General features: G+C 39.0%; 1 protein-coding gene across 1 annotated transcript in view; it reads right to left on the bottom strand.

Moving 5' to 3' along the window:
* fa2h (fatty acid 2-hydroxylase) overlaps nucleotides 1-24,684 on the bottom strand; it is a 33,582-nt gene that overhangs the window by 6,107 nt on the left and 2,791 nt on the right. Inside the window, exon 2 of the mRNA XM_084363477.1 lies at nucleotides 3,868-3,987. Within this exon, the coding sequence (XP_084219603.1) occupies nucleotides 3,868-3,987 (120 nt within the window). The remainder of the gene's footprint in view (nucleotides 1-3,867; nucleotides 3,988-24,684) is intronic.

Raw genomic sequence — 24,684 nt, 5'->3', positions numbered from 1 at the left:
TAATGACTAAGGATTTTCTTCCGGAGTCCAAAGACCATACTTTTATTATCAGACAAGACTTTTATGAGTTCTTTACAACCTCCTCATGTCTCTCACATGACACACGTTGCTGTGCTGTGGGCAAACGATGATAACACAGTCAAGTTTCAAAATGACCTGGAGTCAGTTTTGTAACATCCACAGGAATGTCCTAGGTTAGGAAAGCTGTCAGAACTTCTGACAGACTTATTAATGAGAAAGTTTCGCACACTAAAACCATGACTAGGGTTGAAGAGATCACATTAAACACATCATATCAAAACAGCCAGTTAATTTCAGTGGTTTTACTTAGAAACCTTTGCACTTCTAACTGGTGCTGATCATTTGGGGGAAGAACGTCCGTATCAGGCACAGACTGACACAGAAACCTGAGGCTGATTATAAGTGATTACAGGTTACTGCCTGAATGATAATCTGTTCATCACATAACCTCATTTACACACAAAGAAATCAAAATACTGCCTCTCCTTATCCACTTTTAATGAATGACATCTGCACTGCCACAGAAGCATCATGTAAATGCATTCACTGACAGTTTAGCATTCATGGCACTTGTTGTTGCTATGACTGGTCAGCTTCCTGTCATATCACTGTGAGTTTGAGAGTAAGTTATCAACCTCAGAGCTTCCTGGCAGCCACCTCTTCCTTTAATGCCTCTGTTCACTCAGGACAAAGTACTTTACAGTACTTGTAAAGCTAAAAAATGGTCACTGCAGTGTGCAAAACATGGGTAAAACATACTTTCAAACATATATATATATATGAGATGTTGTGAGAAATTATATATATACACACAATATTAATTTTTTTTACATAAGTATGGTGAATGTGTTATGTTTTATAACACAGTTATCTGTCTGTTTTCATTTTTAGTTGTGTGAATTGGAGACTTTAATTCTTTAATTCTTCTTTCTTGAAATGGGGAAGTGTACTTTAATCAACATTCAAACAAATGTAAATGTACCCGAGTTAGCTGAACTAATTTAATTGGCTGTCCCTTCGCCTGATGTTAATGGGAATCCAAGAATAAAAAAAATTTAAAAATACAACACGTAAAATGTTTTTTTAAAAATGTGTAAAAAATAAAACAAACTATATGATACTGTTAAATAACATGAGCGGGCAAATCCTGATATCAGGAATAATACAGGTGGATAAAAGATGCATCAGTATTGATATTGTTGGTAATCAACAAGCCATTTCCTGGCATTACACTGCTGCTGAAAGTGTTATTTTCTTATTAAAATAAGTATTATATACAGTTGTGTTTGGTCAGTAACGTGTGTATGTGAAATAGACAAATGAGACTTTCTGGTATCGCTGCCCACTTTATCTAATCAGGACATAGAACTCCATTAAAAAGGCGGTCCTGTCTTCTTGGGGAAGGCGCATAGAGCAGGATCCTCCTATTCTGATAGCTACAGCAGTAATGTCAGAAAAGAAGGAAGCTAGCAATTTCTGGCCTCCTGGTAACGGCTTATCCTACCAAAAAGGCAGATGAAAAATTATTGAAGATAAGAAAGACGCAAAGAGAGCTGCCTTAAGTAAAAGAAAGGAGCCCCGATGTGTGGCGACGTAGCAAGGAGGGAGCAGATTGCTAACTGCAAAACAAACCAGATGTTAGCGAAAATGTCAACAGTGCTAAACAGCAGCTTTAAATGAATGATGTAATGATGGGAACGCTCTAATACTGAATTTGATTGATGTGATGCTCTGAAGAAAAGACAGCCTGGCTGAACGCAGTTTTTCTGGGTGGGACTGTGCAGTCAGTAGCAGTAGACTTGAAGTTGATGAAACCATCCAGAGGAGGAGTAGACTCTAATACCCATCAGTGTAGTAGTAAAAGCAAAGCCAAATAGAAGTACAGTGAAAAGTAAAGGGCCATTTGACTACAATTACTGCACTGAAGTCAGCTGATACCTCACAAACTGTAAGCTGCCGGATATTATTTCTGAGGAAGTCCTGATGGGCCTACTGATGCTGACAACTGGCAAACTCTAGTGTACATGTTCAACTTTGCCAAACAGGAAATGTTATGTATGTGTATCAGCTGCTAGTCAACAAGCCATCAGTTATTAAACTGAGAGAAAACGTGTTTTACAAGACATTTATTCTCATATATTAAAAAAAGAAGTGAAATCAACTATCACATGATGCCGCATCTGACAAGAACAGGAACCAGTTTGAATCAGCTGGCTACTTTAACTGCCCTGTCACACAACAAACACCACACGGACGTGACATAATTTATACTGTAGCTCCAAAATCATCATGAAACATCCTCTTTTCTAAATTAGCACCTGACTGGAAAAACATTATCAATAAGAATTACCTCCACCAAGGATGTAAATGTAAATGTTTTCACCCGTGTCCATTGGTTGGTTGGTTAATTGGTTTGTCAGCAGGATTCACAAAAACTACTGAACAGATTTCAATGAAACTTGGACGGAGGATGGGTCTCAGCCCAGATTAGACCACATTAACAGATCTGGATAAAGGGAAATATATATATATATATATATATATGTACTGTATATAAAAATGAGGCATATTAAGGTGGCTGGTATCTTTGAGTCGGTACAAAAGGGGATTGTTGGGCCTTGGTATGCGCTCTAATTGTGGGCCATTGTAGTTTAATATGTATTCTGAATATCCCCAAATGCCTACTAATACTATTCTAAAATTCAACAGGTGAATTTTGATGACATGTACAAAGAGTTTCTATCTAAATTAACAAATGGAAAAAGACAAAAGAAACCACGGCACGTATTTTTTTTGCCTCTCATTCCTGAGTGAGATGGCTCTGACAAAATGTTGAAAGACATACACACACCACACACACACACACACACCCCAAACACCTGACTTGATGCACGATGAAGTGAGGATCTAAATAATGTGAGACTGACTGTAGCTGCATTCCTGCTTTACCAGTTTGCCAGTGCATTGAACTGTATCAACAATACACTGGCATAAAATAAGGCATACCTGAACAAGGAGGTGGCTTCACATTAAACTTACTACAGTGACGTTCCTAACACTGCAGCCACACTCAAAGGAACACCTCTTGTATTTGGTACTTGGGTTCTGTTTTTTAAATCAAACCATACTAGAGCTTTGTGGTGGGAGTGTCAGAGGTGAAGGTTTATTTTACGATTATGCCAAAACAAGAGGATTAAAAGGTCAACTTTATTATAAAGCTGAATGATAGATGAAGCTGTAAAGGCAGAAACACTGTGAAGTATTGAGGTGTGAGGCCCAGTAAGGTCAGGTTTACAATGTGACCAGTTAAGTGTGATGCAACCCACGCAATACAGTGATGCCTGGCAACAGAGTGAACAAGATGGACTGGTTGAATCTGTCATCACACTGTGCTGTGGAAGGACCTGGTAGAAAACACTTGTCAGATTGCTCAGTCACATGAGTGTGACCCTAGTAAACGAACGAGTGGGTCATTATGTGTATACTTGCGAGGACATACACCTCTTTAAAAGGGAAAGTTTGGGGTTAAGAGGGAAGAATATACACATGGTAGTGACGGTGTGCTTTTGACGAGCAGCGTGGGAACTTCAGATTCTACAAACAAACAGGGACAGTTTTGGAATGAGGCAGGGTCAATAACCTGATGGCTGTTCACTCTTCTTCTATCCCCCATCACACACACACACACGCGCACACACACGTTCAGTCACTCTCATACCAGTCAAGAGCACGTAACAATGAACAATTTCAACAAACACAAATATATACAAAGAGCTACTTCATGAAGGATTACACTCTCTCCATGTGATCGCATACCAACTAATTCACAGAAACACACACACGGACCTTGTCCAGGTCCACAGAGCTGCAGCGGTTGAATGGGCTGTCTTCGTCCTCCTCCTTCACCTTCTTTTCTGCCGTCTGTCCGTCTGTCTGTTCACTGCCCTTCCTCCTCTCTCTCAGAGTCTGAAGAGAAACCAGACAAAAACAGGAAACAGTTAACAACAGAGGGTATCTGAGAGTAAACAGAGCTGTGACAAAATAAAATAGAGGATGTTTTTTTTTGTTTTTCCCAGACTGACACATGTTTAAAGTGGTACTTCTTGGGCCTTTTGAGTCTTTCCAAATTTCATTTCATTTTGCAAAAGTCAGAGATAAATATAGTTATATCCCTATCAAATAAGCTACGGTATGATGAAGACATGCAAACACTGATCTGTATGTGTGTGTCTGTTTCCAGAGGGGCTGCCCTTTGCTCTGCTCTGGTGAGTCAAACAGCCTCCTCACCTTGTTATATATTTCATGGTTATGACTACATGTGAGCTCAACATTTACAATCTTCAAACTTTGAACCTTTATATAACTGAAAAGCACCTTCATCCGTCAATGTTTCCACAGGTACATGGGTAAAACCTTATTCAACATTGATCTGACATGATGTTCGGGTCCTTGTTTAGTTTCTTTGTTCATTCTGCTGCAGTTTTTCTTCTCATATACAAGCTAAAATTGTCTTTCTTGTTAAAAATGGTAAAAAAAAAAAAAGATTGGTTTACAACAAAAATGTTCTACCTAGTCCTCATTAACAAGACAGACTACATGCTGGGCGTTTTTGAATGAATCATTAGTTGCGTGTACAAAACTAAAGGAAGTGGCAACTGTGGCTGCCTCACACACACTGCTGGATGTTTGTAAGGGCACGGCCTTATACACTTCAAAATCCATATCGATGCAAATAATGACAAATGCAAATATAAGCTGGAAATAAATAAATGAGCTCTGACAAGCACATGTGTATTCATGTTCAGAAAAGGATAAACACAAAAGAACCGCAATGTAAATGTAATGTATATCTGCTCTGGAGGACTTGAACAGAAACAAAAAACATGTCGCATTGAAAATGTTTCAGTTTGAGTGTAAACTTGTGCCATCAGTCCTACTTAGGGAATATTCCATCTACAAATATCTTTTTAGTCTAAAATGCTTGCCACCTGTAGAAACCTGCTAGAAAGATGGTTATTTTAAGTTGGCAGTATGGTCCCCTCAGCCAACAGCAGCTGTGGTTACAAAAGTCTCCTATGGTTACCCAGTTTTACCATTTGTCACCACTGTGGTTAACTGGTTATGCTTGTCAGGCAACAAGCTATGAGTATCTCAATGCAGGACTTGCAAACCGAAGCTGCAGAGTTAGCCATAATGTTGGAGAAGTTTCAAATATAATGAGCACTCTGTACAGGCGGGCAGACAGTGCAGAGAGGTGTACTATGATGCAGGTGTAGTTTGAAAAGTTGACATTTACATACTTCTTGCCATGAAACTGAGTTGACGTTGGAACTATAGTACAATTGCAGACCTCTGTGAGTTAAGCACTTAAAGCCACCTACAAATAGCAGATTTTGTTTGAAGTTTTTTAAACAAGAATAGGTTGCAGACTAGAATATGGCTGGAACGTGTACAGTTTGTGGTAGTGTCTATACTCTGGTCTCCTGGATATTAAATGTTCGTTGCCAATTTTCTGTAGTGGTCCAAGGTTCTTAAGGTTTACTGAAATAGCACATCATGTGACATGCTAAGGAATGTTTTAGTTAGACAATGTTATATATGAAATTGCAAGAACAATACTTTTTTTGAATTAAGTCTGCAGATAGTAGTATCTGACACCAGCAGAAGAGTTTTGTTTGTATGTTGCAATCACAATGCAGAACAGGAAAGACTGAAACATTCAATCTGGTTTCCTATCCTCTGTGACTAAGCGCTTAAGATATAAATTCAGTGTTACATTATTTCTGTTCTCTGATCCACAACTGGCTGCCTCTACCCATCCTTTGAGACTGCAATTGTCTGTCAAGTTCCTGTCAGTCAGGTGAAATATTTATCACACAAACACACACACACACACACACACACACACACACACACACACACACACACACACACACACACACACACACACACACACACACACACACACACACACGCACACAGACACACACACACACACGCACACACAGGTCCCCTACGGTTCGTTACTAACATCACCTATGGCAATTCAACACCTACAGGGGCAAGGTTACACCACCCATTATCACACTGTGCTAAGAAAAAAGAAAAGAAAAGAAAAGAAACAAAGGGACTATTAACCTTCCTTGTTCCTTCTTGGAAGAATACATTTCATGTTGAAACTCACTCTGATGTATTTATATGAGCTCAATTCCATTTTCCAGATCCAGTTTTTGATGAGAACACAGTACCGTAATACAAACCAGGCCTTGTCTACAGTATCAAGAGAAGAACATTGTCTAACATATAAAAATAATAATATGTATATTTTCCTGATACAGTTATGTTACAGTAAGTTTTTAAACTGTATCAAAATGACACATCCAGTGGCTTAAAAAAGGTTGAGCAACTGATATTAATACATATAAATATAAACGTTTTTGGGGAAATAGAGGTTGAGATGTACCATCAGAAAGATGAGATACATCTGTTAGCTGTTATGGGTGATCCTGACCTGATAATTATTTGTTTATCTGCCAGGGACAGTGTCAAGCTTCTTATCTGTAACAGAGTTAGCTATAAGCAAATTTACATCTATAGCCCCTGGGCAAGAGAGAATAGCATCTTTGTGATACAGAGCTAGCTGATATAAAAAAAATTACACTTAGTAGCAAAAAAACAGTGTAACACAGCAAAGGCTATTGGCTCAAAGCTACCAGCACACACACACACACATACACACACCAAAACAAGTAGCCTTATAGCTTTATTTTAGTGAAAGCAATGAGAAGACACACCCTCTGTATCAGCAGCAGCAGTCATGGCCTACGTGAGCGAACAAATGTTATGTGTGATTCTCTACCTCACCCCACTTTATACACACTTTACAAAGGTCACTGGAGTGGTGTGGCATCAGTTCTGCAGGTGTGGTGCGTGTGCTGTTTGTAGCCAGTATTGTGAATGTGAATATTCTGCTCAAATATAATCTTGTCAGATGTGACAGAAAAGTGTGAGACACCGAATGTGACAGAATTCAAAATATGAACTAAAAAACCTGACAAAAAGCTCCAACTTTAAACCAACATAACTGCAGTGATTACACAGAAAAGCTTAACTCTAATGTGTCAGTGCAAACATTTACAATATATTCTCCACATTTATGTTCAAGTCACGGTCAATGTGCTTGCTCAAAAGGCAATGCAAACACAAGCCTCACAATTCTATCTTGAAATATGTGTAAACCTCCACATACCACCTTAAATACATTTTTTAGAATACAGACAGTACACACACCCCACATTTGCACCCTCTGTTGCATAATGCTCTGATAGAGCAAATTATACCCACTGTGCAACACCTACGCTTACTCTCCAAGGAGCTGACAATGGAAACAAACAAGTAAATAGGACCTGCCACTATATGGCACACATCAAAGTATCACAACAGTACAGGATAAGTAGAGCACCTACAATTTAAGCTGGTTCAGTCCTTTAATTGAGCTTTTCTGACCATACATGTGATAAGCGTGAATGTGGATCTGTGATATAGTTTGCTTTAAATTACAATGAAAAATCAGAGAAGCGTTAGCATGTATTACTTATAGTAGTTGTAGTGGTATAATTGGAGGGAAGCAAAGTTGTGTTGTATTAGCGATGCTGATCACTGACTGGTTCCTGTTACTTAACACTTTCAATGAAAATCAAAATGTGAAAATCATTTTTTTTTTAAATTCTCCATTAGCTTGTAAAATGCTATCACAGGCCCCCAGCATTAATATTTCAGACGCCTGCATAGGCAAGATCAGGCAGCAATGATGGACTAAGCAGTGAAAACTCCGAGTGATGCTCATTAGATGAAGCTCAGTGTAAGTTCAGTCAGGACTATATTATCGTTCATTCCACTCTCCCTCTCTCTCTCCCCCCACTTAATCAGCTGACTATGGGCGTTTACTCCTTCAGTTACACCAATCAGATTCTGCCACGATCAAGTCAACCAATCATGTCGTCGCCGTCAAACTTCAAATCTGTTCTCCTCTCTGCTCCAACCCATTCACCTCCAGTTAATCATACCCAGTGCTCAGGTCCAGCTCATCAGAGTCCACCTCTTATACATCAAGATCTTCAGCCATCCTCTTCATCCCATCACCATCTAGATTATATCACTAATGGCTTCAACCTTCCTCTTAAAATATATATGATTCTAGTTCTGTAAAAGTTTAACTTCTGAACTGCAGTTGTTGTAATGGGGCTAAATATTAACTAAACCAGCTGTCATATTCACATTTTGAGATAAACACTTAACACTCCGTACCGTGCTCGAGTACGTTTGATCCCCAAAGTCCAGTTTGTTGGACCAGTGTGAGCACTCTGTACCGTGCTCATGCCCAGTACACATTCTTGACCCTGGCACAGTTGGAAGAGGTGTGCTTTGGCATGGTACAGTTGCTCATGTACGAGCACAGGCATGGGTGCGCAACATAGACATGAAGTATAATCATGTGTATTACGCCACCTTGCAGAATGTAGAAATCTAGGATGGCCGTCTATTACCAAAACGACACAAAGTAAGCCACAAAAAAGTCAGTAAAGTCACGTTCTCTTTGTTGTTCTCCAACCTCAGGCCCGGTTGCGACCGGAGCAAAGTGAGTACAGGCCAGCAGGGGACTGGGGAGGAGGGACAATCATGCTTCAGCACGGTACGGAGCAACAGGGCCAAGTGTGAGAGCGCCCTCAAAGACAACACAATTTCATACTGTTTTATATTTGGTGGACCCTGTCACCTTGCTAGCTTCAAATCACGTTCTGGGGACCTTATTTTCCTCTGAGAACAGCTTGTTTATTCAGTTATTGAATAAATACATATTTAAGTTTGCATTATTACCTCATTAATGTTGTGAATATTAAAGTTCTGAGTTTGAATTTCTTCTCTGAAACTACATAGCATCCCTTTAAAGGGTTTGCATCCACCTTTGAGAGGATCGCTTGGCACTTTTTTATAGTAACAGCATAGAAATATAGCAGAACTAGATAACCTATTCAAAGAGTGTGCCTATTAAGTCAAATGTGAATTACTTGCCTGTTTTGCTAGCTTCTGGGTTTACTTCCTGTTTATGTGGCCCACTGAATATTTGCAGTAGTGCTCCCCCCGTCCCCACTTGGCCCCCTACGCTTAACAATGTTACAAATTTAAAATGTCAGCTCAAGGAAAGTTTTACATAAAAAAACAAAAAAACACACAATAGATTCATAATTGACATTGTTTGCAGTTTGAGGCGTCATGTTAGCATTTTAACAAACATCTCTTTTATGACGGTGGTCTACAGGGAAATGCTGAGCCGCTGAGCAATAAAGGAAGCAAGGCTGAGCCACCACCATATCCAGGTCCAACTATTACATGCATGGATAACAAAAAGTGCTGGTGAACTTTCAGCAATTTATCAGGTTTTGCATATTGTTTGGATAGAGATTTTCTTTAGCTTGTAGTAGCGCATGGAAAGGTGAGAGGCTGAAAAGTAAAAAAGCTCATTAGGGAAATTCAAAGCCACAGCACCATGGCTACACAGTGTTCCTGAGCCTGCTCATCAACGAGGACAACAAAGTTTTACTGTACTCACCTGACAAGGAAGTAATCAAGCAACAGTCTTTTTTAGCGCTTTTGTTGATAGTTACACAACCTCACCTTTGAACAACATAAATGGCTTTCTTTTGGTAGCCATCTCACCCTCGAAGACAATAAAACCACATATTTCAGTGTTTGTGGAGGTGATCGGTGCCCTTATGGTTGAGATTTTGAAAAGACACGACAGAGAGAAATGTTTTCCTTCACACACAGTAGCAGCAAACAGAACATCATAGTTCAGGCACAGGCTACGATTTACTTTGTATTTTCACATTTAATTTAAATCTTTAACCATTATTTAATCCAGCAGATTGACAAAAATCATAGTTAATGTTTAATTCACTAGTATTCTACATTTGAGGAAGTTACTAGAAATTTGTTGTGTTGCCAGTTCCGGTGGTGGTGGTGGGGTTTATTTATTGGGTTTATGTCCAACTATACATCTGTTATTTACCCGAAACGAGCAACTAAAAGCACATCTTGTCTCCAGTGTGAAACAACAGCAAAGGGGCACACTGACACCACAGCATCGTTCTAACCACAGTTTGATCTTGATTTTAATCTGCTGGGCTGTGGCTGCAAACGAATGACTTGATGTGGTCTGTTTTTGTCCTTACACTTTCCATGGGAGGATACATCTAGAGTGTGGTCACTAACAAACAGAGCAGTGAGAAAAAGACTTGTGAATGTTTGCAAGTTTTTTTTCTTCTTTTGGCTTGACAATGGCACATTTGATCAAAAGATCTGACAACAATCATGCAACATGGCAAATGTGTTTTCATGTTCAATCGATTTTGATTTCCATTATGTTTGAATAAATTGAAGGAAACAAATGTATAGATATTTATAATATTACACTCCTGAAATCCATACTCAGGTGTCGTAACTCAGGTAAAAGCTAACCCTCTCTCCATCTCTCCATCTTACTGACCTTATCTTATTGCATTCAGTCCATCTCTCGCTGTGCTATCACTCTGTCACCTGCTCTGACACATCTTCTACGTTACTGCCTGAATATAAAGCCAGATAGCTAAAGAACAAATGAATAGCAGGTCATTTGCTAGTTGTTGTTAAGTACACAGTTCAGGAGTTCACTAACTAATTGTCGGCCTTCCTATGTGTTCGACCCAGGAGTGCCTGTGTACACTCTTCATGCCTGAGCTGAGACAATGGGTGGTATGCTTGGGCTGTTGACATAACTCTCACCCAACGTCGACTCATTGTCATGTCAAGAATGACACCTATTGACTGCATTACACTGAATAGACCTTCCATTATAATGTTCCAGCTAATAGAGTGTGATTAAAAGCAGTCAACAAGCTTACACAGCATTCATTCACAATATATGTCAAACCTGAAAAAATCCTTTCCTGTGACTTTTATAAAGCAAACCTCAATTACTATTTCATCCCTTGTGCATCGTACTCAGAACAGGAACTCATAAAAATCTTCAACTTCCCTTCTCATGGCACATCAGAATGGTCTTTAGGTTATGGTATATTCCAGGTAACTGTGTTTGTGTGTGCATGAACTACAATTAAATCGACACAAAATTAAGATAATGATTCAGAGCGTGTCACGTTCACAGCGTGACTCAATAACTTTACAGGGGAGACTGAGGTCAAGTAGAAAGACATAGGGAGAGCTCTGTCCCAGTAGGAGGGGCAACATGAAAGAAAGACAAAAAACAAAGGAGATGACTAGAGTGGGGTGGCGATGTGGCCTGGTACCATCACAACACAGAAACTATAGTCGGCCTGCTGGGAGAGTAGGAGGAGGAGGGAGGAGAATGTGGCTGGACAATTTAAATGTGTGGTGAAGAGGAATAAAAGAGATTTCCAGTGCAATAGGTGACTGAGGTTGGGAAGAGAGAATGTCCCTCAGCCGTGTGAAAATCTAGGTTGGCATGGACAACCAGTTAAATGAATGAGTAATAGTAATAATTAGTGTGTGATAAAGCATGAAAAAAGTAGCAAAAAGTAATGAAGTAGCAAAAATATTAAACATTTGCTGGTTCCAGCTTCTTAAATAAAAGGATTTGCTACATTGTGAATTGTAATCAGCATTTTATCAAAATATTATTTTACCGTAATATACAATATTAATCAATGAAACATGAAAATAATCTGCAGATTAATCGATAATGAAAATAATCGGCAGTGGCAGCCCTAGAGCTGAATATTGGTTGTGGTCTAATGATCCTGCTTCATTTTGTTAGCCTTTGTTGTGATCCCAAAGTTCGGCTGGGGGAGAGAAAGACAAACCAGGTTGAATTGTGCTGACGTCGTATGACATCATTTGGGTCAGAACTGATAGAAGAGGATAAAAGGCCGAGCAGATAGTAAAAATACTGGGGCAGAGTTGAATCGAGGAGAGGGTGGGGTAAGACAAAGGTGACAGTTAGGGGGCTACCTGGGTGAGCCACACTTCCACTGCTTATACATAACACAGATAAAATGTCACATTAACCATTTTAAGTAACAGGGAAACATCTAGACTAATAATAGGCTACTGACATTTTTGACTATCATTCAATTATGCAACATTAGCCAATACATACCAAAAATACCAAGTGAAATTGCTTTAATTTTTCACTTAACAAGCGAAGCAGTTATACACTCCAATACAGAAGTTGGTAAAGTTGGTTTGTGATCTGCCAATTAACACAAAGAAGAAGAAGTACAAGCAGAACATGCACTGAACACCGTTTTTGCACTGGACATGGGTGGAGCCAAGCAGTGTAGACAAGAAAGCCTTTTCTTACACTAAGGTGTGCATAACCTACAGGTTAGGAACTTTTTAAAATAAAAGAATGTAAAATAATTGCTTATCTTATTGGCATCAACTGTGAAGAGCAGGTTATTGTCGGTTACTGTTATTGGCTGAAAAAGACAAAACAATTTGTGCATCCCTACTACAAAACTGGCTTGATGGCCCTCCGTGACTCAATGAAGACAATGACAATTGACTTGAAGGCCGTCAAGGCTTAAAGATTAAACCAATCCACCAAATAAAAACGTCAATAAACCTGAAGGGCAAACATTAATATTTGACTGTTGTCATGACAAAACTAACTACTATTATTATCCAGAATACTACTTATGACGGACTGAAGAGCCTTTAAAGTCAAGTTTAGCTTACTAACAACATCACACATGCTGATAATACCTGCCTACAGTGTCAATTCCCTGACCAGTCTGAAATAAAACATGGATTGAGAAAGTGTCTGATTAACTGATAGACTTTAAACCCCTCTTAGCAACCTTCTAAAGCACTGCATAGATAAAGTTTATCATTATTTATTATCTTCTATCCTATGTGCTGTAAAAGCTTCTAACCCTGAAAAACACTGCACTCGAGGCCTATCTGAATGCATTTCTTTTTCATGTATTTTATTCATAATGATTTTGTGCTTTTTGAGGTGAAATAAAATCAGTTATTTGTGGTAAGATTGTTTCATCTCACCAGAAAAACTGATTTCCTTCTCTGCAGGGTGTGTGTCTGGGTTTTTCATTTATTACTGTGTGTTTTATGACTCATGATAGGGAGAGTGTAGGGACTAAAGGTGGAGAAGTTGTGTGTGAAGCAGAAAGTTGAGAAGGTGTCGCCCCTTTTGGGTAGTCGCGTTGTAAGCAGACTTGGTCATGGTTGGTTTGTGCAATTTAAATGTTGTGATCAAAGGATGATGACAGCGGCACATCGAATTGAAGTCAGGTAGTTGCTAAATTTAGTTTTTTATTTCCCTAAATTTAAACAATATTTGGAAACATTAGAACATCTCTCTTACTAATATTGATTTTGGCTCAGCTACCAACTCTATTCCTTCATGAAAGTAAAAATACACATCTACTTTGACCCTTAATTGTTGCCAACAGTGTGCCAAAAATTTGCATTTCTGGTTAACTGCCACTATCAAGTAACTTGACTCCTTGCTACCTTTTGTATAATAATTAATGGTGCACATAGACTGAGGCAGCGTCACTGAGGATTCCTCCTAGAGTTAAGTAAGTAAATAAGAGCAAAAATACGACAGAGCATCAAAGGTAGCAACTCTACCGGTGACCTTCATGCTAGAAACTGTTTTCATAACCCCTCTGGTCTCAGGTTACATAGCAGATGAGAAGGGTCAGTCAGTCAACCTAGGAAGGCTAACTTGGTTTATGACTTCTATGACAATATGGCAATTTCGTAATAACAACACAGAGAGCTCAACACTCACACATTTGGTCTCATACACCAAATGTTGTAAATTAATTAATAAATATATATCAAAAAGAATGAAGTCTTTAGTAATTTGGGGTCAGGTACTCCAAACTTGTCCAATCAGGAAGTTGACCCTGGTTTTAGTTTCACTTGTTTCAAGTTTCTTATTTGCTGCTCTTCTTCTATGTTAGGCAGGTCAGACTGCAGTTTTCCAGAAATATCCACTTATCTATAATAATATGAAGATCATTTATTTTGTGGTGTGACTTGAGTATGGGCCACAGATGGACCCACATAACACACATGGCTCACTTCGCCAACATGGGATGAAATGCGTTAGGAGAGGAAGATGAAATTAGTCTCTCGTCTCTAGTCTGTACCCCCCTGTTGCTCTCACCACCATAATGATGAAGTGCTTTGAGAAACTGGTTCTCCAGTACATCAAAAACAACATCCCTGCCGGCCTGGACCCTCAACACAGGGGATGCCATATCCACTGCTCTCCAGTCTGTCTTCACACACCTTGAGAATATGAGCAGGTACATCAGAATGCTGTTTGTTGATTTCGGCTTAGTATTCAATACATTCTCACCCATGACGCTGACTGGAAAACTAAAAACACTCTGCATCTGGATATTAGACTTCCTCACAAACAGACACCCCCTCCTGTTCACACTGTACACCCATGACTGCACTACCAGACATCGAGAGAACTCTACTGTTAAGTATGCAGATGACATTACCATCATCGGCCGCATTACAATCAACAATGAGAGTTCATTTTCGAGAGGAAATCAACAATCCCACAGAATAGTGCACAGTGGTGTTGTCACAATACTGGAACTTCAAACCTTGATACAATACCTTAAAAAATGTCATTATCAAAGCCAAATTCGATACCACTGGGAACAATTGCCACAACATTCAGGGCATAGAGTTTCAGATTTTTCTGAAATGATAAATATAACAAAGCTTGTGTATAAGTCAATTTAATTCTGGAGTGGTGGGGTGTGGACACTACAGCGACACGTGTCAATCTGCTGTCTAAGAGGAGAGCAAAGAACACAGCTTGTACGGGATTAATGATACTGCAAAAAAAGTACTGAAAGAGTATTGAGATATTCAATATCAATATTTGGATACTTTTGACAACACTAGTGCACAGAGAACAATCTACTGCTCATTGGCGGCAATACTAAGGAGCTGATTGTAGATTTTAGAAAAGAGGAGGTAATGACACACCCCTGTCTACATTAGTAGAGCTGAGGTAGAGCAGGTGAACATTTGTAGGTTACAGGAAATCAGCCTATCATGGTAATTGCACAGCACCATCCTGGTAAAAATAAAAAGTAGAGAAAAGCCTCTACTTCCTAAGAAAGCTTCAAAAGGCTAAATTCTGGTGCCAAGTTCTTGTCAACCTTTACAGAGGAGCAATAAAAAGGATCCTGGCATCACAAACATGCACCGCCCAGGACAGGAAGGCTCTACAGTAGGTGATTAAAGCCACCCAGAATATCATTGGTACCCATCTACCAAGCATAAGTGATATTAGTCAAGTGAGACGTCTGAGCAGAGCCAAAAAGATACCAATAGAAAGACAACACCCACCCCAGCCACAGTCTGTTCACCCGGCTGCTGTCTGGCAAAAGATACAGAAGTATCCGTTGCTGTACCACTAGTGTACAGAGCAGCCATTTTCATCAGGCTGTGAGGCCCTCAATTCATCATCCACACTAAAAAATGACTATTCATTCATTCATTTATACATTTTGTTTTGTGATGTTGTAAAATGATACATAATCAAAGCCCAACCTTGTACCTTGAAATAAAAGCTGATGCTGAAGTAGTAATCCTGAAAATAACTCTAATCCCTACTGTTATCTCCTTATTGAATTAGAACCTATGACGAACTAAGCGTTGTGACTGCTGTGTGTGTGTGTGTGTGTGTGTGTGTGTGTGTGTGTGTGTGTGTGTGTGTGTGTGTGTGTGTGTGTGTGTGTTTCTGAGGGTGTGCCAACAGCAGTTCCCTGGTTGGAAACGTGGAGAGAGCAAGGTTGAAGTTCAGTAACACTGTGGAAAGTTCAATAACACTGAAAAGGCCATGAGCTCTGAATACTCATGTAGCACATCGATCAGTTGCACTGATTACAACAAATGTAAGAGAAAATTGTTTATTTAGGAATCCAACAGTGTGACTAACCAAAGTCTATTGACCTTCATACATTTATTTCACGTTATCAAATACGTAAAAACACTGACTCAATTCACACACACACACACACACACACACACACACACACACACACAGAGAGAGAGGCCTTCATTATCTCCATCTGTGTCAGGTGTAAGGCACGATTAGGGAACTGGGAACCAGTAACCAGTCTCCACACATGTCTGTATTCACTCTTATCAACTCTTAGTAAAACACTGATGGCAGTTGTGATAGCCAAATACACTAGCAAAAGACATCAAGCATTTCATGTTTCAATTACAGGTGAAAAATTTTATCATGTTTGTAAGTCTGTTAGTTTTGCCATTTTCCGTCTATTGTAGCACACAAGTCTTTTGGAGCAGTGTTGGAGAATTTATTATTAAGGGACACTCAAGAGAAATTGTGTGAGCGTTGAGCCTCAATTGAAGCCAGTTAAATAGCAAGAGTAGTGGGTGATCCTCATGTGTCTCTTGGTGCTGTATGTAAATGTACTTGATAGATATGACTTGTACACTGACTATTGTACTTGCTTACATAAATATTCATTGGGTTTTCTACAAATAAATGCTGTTGAGATGCCAAATTCACATCACAATCACATTAACTAATTAGCCTAGCCTACATAATTGGACAGGCTAGTGCTCCTGATACACATGTAGGCCAATACCTAATTTTTATTCCTATTTGAAATGAAGAAACAAATGTTTTTAGACATGTTCCCTTACATTGCCAATATAATGAAAAAGATGTATAATAATGTCAAGTGGAGTATTCCTTTTATTTACATATTTATTTATTTGTAGTATCGTGATATAATACAAAAACTACAAAACATGACATAAATCTTAGGTTATATTGCTCACACTAATACTAGTTTGATAAGGGTGACAGCAGGAGGGTCAGAAAACTGTGTTAAGGTTGGATGCTCTCAAGATTTACACTCACGCTAGATGAAAGAGAGATAGCAAAATACACCTTTACCAATCTCATGACACAACAGCATTTACCCAAGGCTGAAATATTTCACCAACTAGGGCCAAACCCTCTGTCATCTGGAAAAAAAGGCAAAAGTCCATGCTATCAAATGAGCCTCAAAAATGTAACTACACGTTGGGGGTGAGATACAACAAAGATTAACTGTGCTGCTCGTTCGGTTTGCTACATGTTTCCGATGCCGGTAGAGTCTGTTGACAGTGAGGGCAGCATGAAGCAGGTAATTAAACCTCAGCAACAACCTCCTTTTCAGTAAAATTTGACACATCTTTTTGTCTTTCCAAAGGAATGCAAACAGGAATACTACACCACACGGCTCACTCATCTGGTTTACAGCAGCTAAACACGTTTGTTAGTGATGATCTTGTTTTGACCTTCGTTTTTCTGTCATCACTCTCTGTCACAAGGTGAAGGACAGAATGTAAACAACACTTCAGGTGAATAAGTTAACATCACACACACACTCATACTGTTCAACACATTCACAATGCAAGTCAGAGTCATTCCTATGCCTTAAAACCTATACTGAATTAATGGATCCTACTTACAGTAGGTGTCTGAAAGCTATTTGGTTGTGGGACACAAGGAAAGAAATGGGATTGGGAAGGGTGGGTGAGGGTGATGTACATGTGTTGGCGTGTGTGTGTGTGTGTGTGTGTGTGTGTGTGTGTGTGTGTCTAGATAAGAGGATCACTCGTCTCCCTCTAAATAAAAGAACCAGTCAAACCTGACTGACCAGAATTCAAGATTCCACCCTTCCTCTTCTCTGTACCGGTGTGTGTGTGTGTGTGTGTGTGTGTGTGTGTGTGTGTGTGTGTGTGTACAAGAATCAGAGGCTCTGTGTAGCTAGCTGGTTTGTGCAGAAGGTTTCGCGTTACCATACAGACAGTAACGAGTAAGCTAAGTACCGTATTAACATGGCAACCAGCATCAGTGTGCTTTGTTCTGCATATATTTTTAAAATGTTGTTCTGTGTGTGTAATATAAACTAAAAAAAAAAGATATGCAGTATAATTCACCTTTAATTTTAAAGGTTTAAAGACATCAATCAAGTCTATCAGGAGGCAGTTAATTAAATAATACTATTGAAGTCTTTGTACACCAATGGGAGTTCAACATAGACAAAACTATTTCTTCTACATAGTCACATGTTCACGTCCACTACGTTTCATCATCCAGTTGGTCGAAATATCAGATTTTAAAGATATTACTGCGATATCTATAGAAAGTTTGAAAAAGAAATGCTAGCAATCATATCCATCTTTATCATTGTTGACTGTGTTCTATCTCTTTTTTTTTGTAATTAAATTACCCTAAAAATGAAAGGGCAACCAGATGAAATCATTAAAAACAGATGCTCAAGGCCTACCATCTTCCCTGGATTATTCACACAGTATTATTATATGTGTGTTATTAACACAATATCAATATGTCAATTGTTTTATATTATGATTATTGTGAATATCGCAATATCGCAACACTCCTAGTTCAGCCATAACCAATATAAAAACGGTGTAGGAATTCATATTTTTACGACCTTTATGTACAAAAAGGTGACAGGTGAATAGCAACGCATAGGAATCGACTTTTCCCCCAACCCTAGTGATCACACTGTGGCACATGATCAGAACATTTTGAGATGTGGAGCCCAAACACTCGCCTGCATTGAGATTTACTAATGGCAGATATTTAAGAACAAATTCTCTTAATGTTATTTTTTGTTTTGCTGCATTTTTAAAGCAAGATAATAGGATGACATGATAACAGTTCTCTACTTCAAACTTTTTTCTCTGCTTACATCGTAATGCTAAATTTATCACATAAAATTTTAATAGTATGAAGTCAAAATTGATATTGTACAATTAAATACAGAACCAAGAATTAATTACTGCCATGCCATCTCTCATGGTGGGACATACAATAACCCTGGAGGATTTCTGGAATAGCACGTTGCATTTGGGGGGCTGAAGCAAAATAGCAGTTTATGTGTATAAGAGTCTAAACTTCCCATAAACAACAGCTTTCCTTTCATGCAAAACTAGTCCACAACTGTGGTCATGTGTAAAATCTATTAATTGGTGTGTAATATACTGATTTGATACCGAGTGAGCGGTAATAGGAAAGGGTAAGGCCTGTGGGGAGCAAAAGGCAGCACACACACACACTTTCACTCACACACACACACACACACACACACACACACACACACACACACACACACACACACACTTTCACACACACGCAATACCACTGTCAGCTGAGTCTTTTCATCCGACACTGTGATGTTTCACCAGAAGAACACCTGAGCAGAGGTTGTCATTGTTGGTCCCCTTTGACAAAAGTTCATCTAAAAGACCTGCTAGATATCCATGGCAGAGACCTCTCGATCCTCTCTGCCTGTAGACATCCCTAAAGTACTCCTTCAGGCTGACGCTCTCCAAATTCTCCTCCTTCCACTGGGTGTGTCTGAGAGACAATTTTAGTTTCACACACACCCTTACAACTGTTTGTTTTTCTGCAACAACACACCTCTTGAGTGTGTGTGTGTGTGTGTGTGTGTGTGTGTGTGTGTGTGTGTGTGTGTGTGTGTGTGTGCACGTTGTGTTCCCCCTGGGTCATCCACAGATAATGTATACACACAGCCCAACCAAGACCTGCCTGCTGCAAAGAGCAATTTTCTCTTATTATGCAAAATTGACAAAATTAACAGGTGCATAATGGTATAAAGAGAGAGGAGACGTTGAGGGAGGAGGAAATTTACAGATAAGCATAGCTTGTGTCAATAAATTATCAGCCTGACATATGTTGTGCAATACTTAATTGTTTGGTAAAAGATCATTTAAATTCATGAGTAAGGGGAAAAGCCATGGGAAAATGAACACATCAGTGAATGTGTACAAGAAATTATTTTGTAACGCTTTTAATGTTGTAATATTCCAGGACACTTCCGAAGACTTTAGATCTCAGTGTTACACATTCTCCTCTGTCCTTTTCTGACCACAGGCCGAATATTAGCAGGGCCTCATATCTCTCTAGCCAATCAGATCACCCATGGGATCACAGCAATGCGAATGATCAAAGCCATGGGGAAGTGATTTATGGTCAAAAAAGTTATGACCTCAGAACAAACAGGTAACATCAGCCTTTAGTATCACTCCTGTGAGACCTTTTCTCAAATCAATTGAACCTTTTCAGCATATGTTCATGTCCTTTTCCTCTGACCGTCCATTCAGTTTCCCTCCACCTCGCCCTCTCTCACTTCCAGGTGTTACTGAGGCGATGAGGGGAGCCACCTGAGGCCAGCACCTGAGCGTTAATTGCCGTGTATGCAGTCTCTATGGTAGCAAAGGTAAACAATGTGCCGGGTAATGTATCACCACGGTGATAAACTCAGAGCAGCTCTTAAGAGCTATAAAAGAGCTGGTTCACCTTAATAGCTTGGTAGGAAAAACTGACGCTGGTGCAGAGTACACCTGAACAGAGCTGATCGTAGTAAATACTGTGACATTAATTGGCTTCACTCTGATTGGCTCATACTTAGTGAAAGTCTATGATGGTCTGCAGAGACACAGTCTTTCATAAATAACCATTCATTTATGAGTCCAATGTGCTACAATAAGATGTAGCAACCTTTCCACTTACAGTAGCAGGTGTTAATATAGATGTGAACATTGTAACAAGTCCCCCCCAACCCCTTCAACCTCTCTTCCTCTTCCTCGGCTTGCCCTCTGATGAAAGACAATCGCGTCATTGAGCAGAGAAAGATCCATGCAGATGAAAGTCTGCATTCCAGTGCTGTACCAGCCCGACCCGGTCGCCCTCCAGCATTCCATCCACAACACTTATTGACAGCGACCATCACGACCACCTCGACTCTGCTCAAATCTGTCGAGTCCCTTCTTATCTGTGCCGGGATTCACTTTCATCATCTGTTTGGTATTTACCCTCCAGGATTCACTTAACTGCTTCATTCAAGACTGAAAGAACTTTAGACTCACTTCCTGCACCATTCTCTGCATATGATCTCATCCTGCTGAGGTCTTCCATAGTATCTCTGTTGTTCATTCATTCACTCACACACACTCACTCATTTGTGATTCCACTCATTTTAACAATCTCTATACTATCCTCACGAGTTCATGACTATAGAGCTTCATTCTCCTCCTATAGTTATGGCTGCCTGTGCCCTTTGCCCCATTTAACTCATTTACATTTCACCTCTGTATAGAAGGAGACAGTGAAAGCAACTGACCGAGTTAAACAAAATTGAGGGAATGTGAATTTCCACATCCTGCTCAGAGGTAGATAGGCCGTACTGCCTTGATCCCTTCAAGACAAAGCGACAGGAGAACAGAGCAAACAAAGGTCCACCCATGATTTACACTCTGATAAAGGGGATATGTGTTTCTGTCATTACTCAACCTGTGGTGAAAAATGTATATACACTCTATGGGTGCATATATGCATGTGCACGGATATGCAATAAAAGTCAAATGAAATGTGTCGCGTTATTTTTTTTGACCAAAAATATTCACATAACACATAATATAATTCAGAAATATCACAGAATAAACAATCAAGTGTATCACTAAAAAAAATGGTATCCCAACCCTATTATGAGTAGTGTACTTAGGATCGCTGCTAAAAATTACATTTCCAGAGAGACGCCACACAAATTTAGGATTCAACATAGTTGACCCATTCTAGGAACAGAAAGTCTGAGTATACCAGCCAGTTACATTTTTCCAGTGCATGTCTTAAAAGCAAGTATTAAAACAGTCCGGTGAGTTCAGAAAATTACACCAATTCAATTCATCCCTACATATAATGCAGCCTTTAAAACCAGGAAAAGACAACACTAATGTTATTATGATGCATGCATCTACGCTGCTGCAAACTTGCAATCAGAAGAAGTTACAACGATAGTTCTTATTGTAATGTCTGTATAATGGTTATTTCAAGTAAGGGTGGAAACACTGGCAATATGCTGTGTTTCCAAGCAGCACATCAATTATCACAGGTAAATAAAATAGGATATGTTATAATTAAAACCCGACTGATTTATCTGTCAGTCAATGTTATTGGCAGATATTGGCATCACAAATATATCGGTATTGGTGTATATGTTGTCTGATTTGTGCTGATATAAAAACTTTTTAACAGAACATACTTAAAACAAATGTTGAAGTGTTCTGTTTCTGTGCACTGATGACATTTTGGAAAATAACTTTTCTATTAAACTGCAAAATATCCTGCCTTCATTACATATGTATCGTTGTCAGTGTTTGATTTGACCACATTTGAAGAATCATTGCAAAAAATGTCTTAATGTATCTAATCAATGTGTAAATAATATTAGCCAATGTATTAATATCAGAATTGTTCTACTCCATTAAATCTGCCTCGACATCAGCCTCAAAAACCCATCGGCCAGCCTCTAGTTAAAAGAACAAGAATGCCCGGCAGGCATTCATAAAAAATGTAGCCTCTGAGTGAGAACACCTGCTGCACAAACATTCTTTGATTTTATCCATTTTAGATGATGACAGACAGACTGTTGCTACAGCTAGCTCTCAGGCTACGGCCAGCTAAACAAAAATTGATCAGAAGTCAATCGATAAAGAATCAGACCAATAAACAGAATTGATAATGGCATTGTTATCGATAAAATCTTATCAATTCTCATCCATAGCGTAGACCGTCATTTTCACCTGTTAACCACATAATGCGATCAGTGTTTTGTTAAATGCCTCTGTATGGGCAGACGTCCCCAATACATCATAAAAAAAACATTGAGCTGTTTATTTAGGGACAAACTGTGCCAATTACTGGCTAATTGTGGAAAAGCACTGGTTCTGAATGGAGGTAATTAGCATCTATTACATAGCAGTTCGATTTGTTGACGGTGTAAACAGCCCTTCTGTTTGATTGTAAACCTGCTCCCAATCAAAAGTACATGTATATGCACATGCACATGCACATGCGCGCACGTGCACACACACACACACACACACACACACACACACACACACACACACACACACACACACACACACACACACACAAAGCCCTGGCTGTCTCAGAATAACATTGCTGTCTCCAAATGAAAATGAATAATCATTAATCGTCATAATCACCAGAAATTTGAGATCGATTCAAATAGCACCTCAATTATTATCCAAAACCACATACCAATTGTCAATCACAAGGAAATAATGGCCATGAAAAGGATTCCCCTTCTTCACTAAAGAATATATGTAGACTGACTTCTTATGTAAACATGGAGGATAATGTACCATCTCTTCTAATCTCCTTCTGTTTGTACTGTGAGCAACCTCAAACAGAACATTATACAAGTCCTGTAATATCTGCCATGCTTTACCTGAAGTCTGTTCAAACACTTTGTCCTGTATGGCAGAGCGCAGGCAGAGCAGTCTCCCTGAATGGGGACGAAGGCTTGTCATCACTATAGACTACTCTGGCACATGATGCCTTCAGAATAGAGCTGCAATTAATCAACTAGTTGTTTACTTATAGATTAATTGCCAACTATTTTTGAGAAGGCCTTGCGTTCTTTTAATTCTCTGATTCCAGCTTCATAAACGTAAAGATTATCTGGTTTCTTTATTACAGAATTTTATGTTGTTTTTGTTTGGTTTTTGCACACTTTTTTCCTTATAATGACAGCAAACTGAATATCTTCAGGTTGAGGACAAAAAGATATCTGAGGATGTCATCTTGGGCTATGGGAAACATGATCTACACTCTTGGACAATGAACCACGTCAGATTTTATTATGTCACTAAGGGATTGAAAGTCATATTTAATGCAGCAAAAATTTTATTTTAGAGTGCTGCATCTTTAAATAATTTGTTGTGGAAATTACAGCAATGTATAGGCCTTGTAATCTCAAGGTAACACACAACATGACACTACAACCTTCTAAACCCCATTATAACAATAACCATACAGGTGTTTGAGCTCGATCTGTAATCACGGAGGAAAGCATACTGCTAAAAAGGCAAAATCCTTGTATACAAATCAAGGATCAAGTTCATTTGGTATTTCATCCCTGCATTATCAACACATCTCAGTTTGTTCGTATAAAAAGCTGAGTGCACAAATTGACTGATTTGTCTGATAAAGAAAAGACAATTATTTTGATAAACAATTAATCATTTGAGTAATTTTTTCGAGCAAAAACACAAATGTTCTTGAGTGTCACTTACTTAAATTGGGTTTTGGGCTGCTTATCAAAAAAAAAACCAGACATCTGCAGACATCAACTTGGGCTTTAAATTGAAATAGGCTATTTCACTATTTTCTGACATTATATTGACTGGTTAAATGAAAAATCCCAAAACATAATCAGTAGATTAACAAAGAATATAATAATGATTGGTTGAAGCCTCCGTATGTGCACGTGGTAACATCCACATATGCGGCTCCATTAAAATGCCAAACAGCCATAAACTGACAAAAAGCAGAACAGCTATGGGAGAAATTGTGTGCAGTCAAAGATGAAAACACCTCCACCTTAATGATACTGATACCACTGGATAAATGACGTCACAACTCCACTCCTCTATTGATAAATGATTTTTCCATCCACCAGATATGACTCAACAGGAGCTGACATT

This window comes from Pagrus pagrus, assembly GCF_965226575.1.
Source record: "Pagrus pagrus genome assembly, chromosome: 10".
Lineage (NCBI taxonomy): Eukaryota > Metazoa > Chordata > Actinopteri > Spariformes > Sparidae > Pagrus > Pagrus pagrus.
This window is presented reverse-complemented; position numbering and strand designations above follow the sequence as displayed.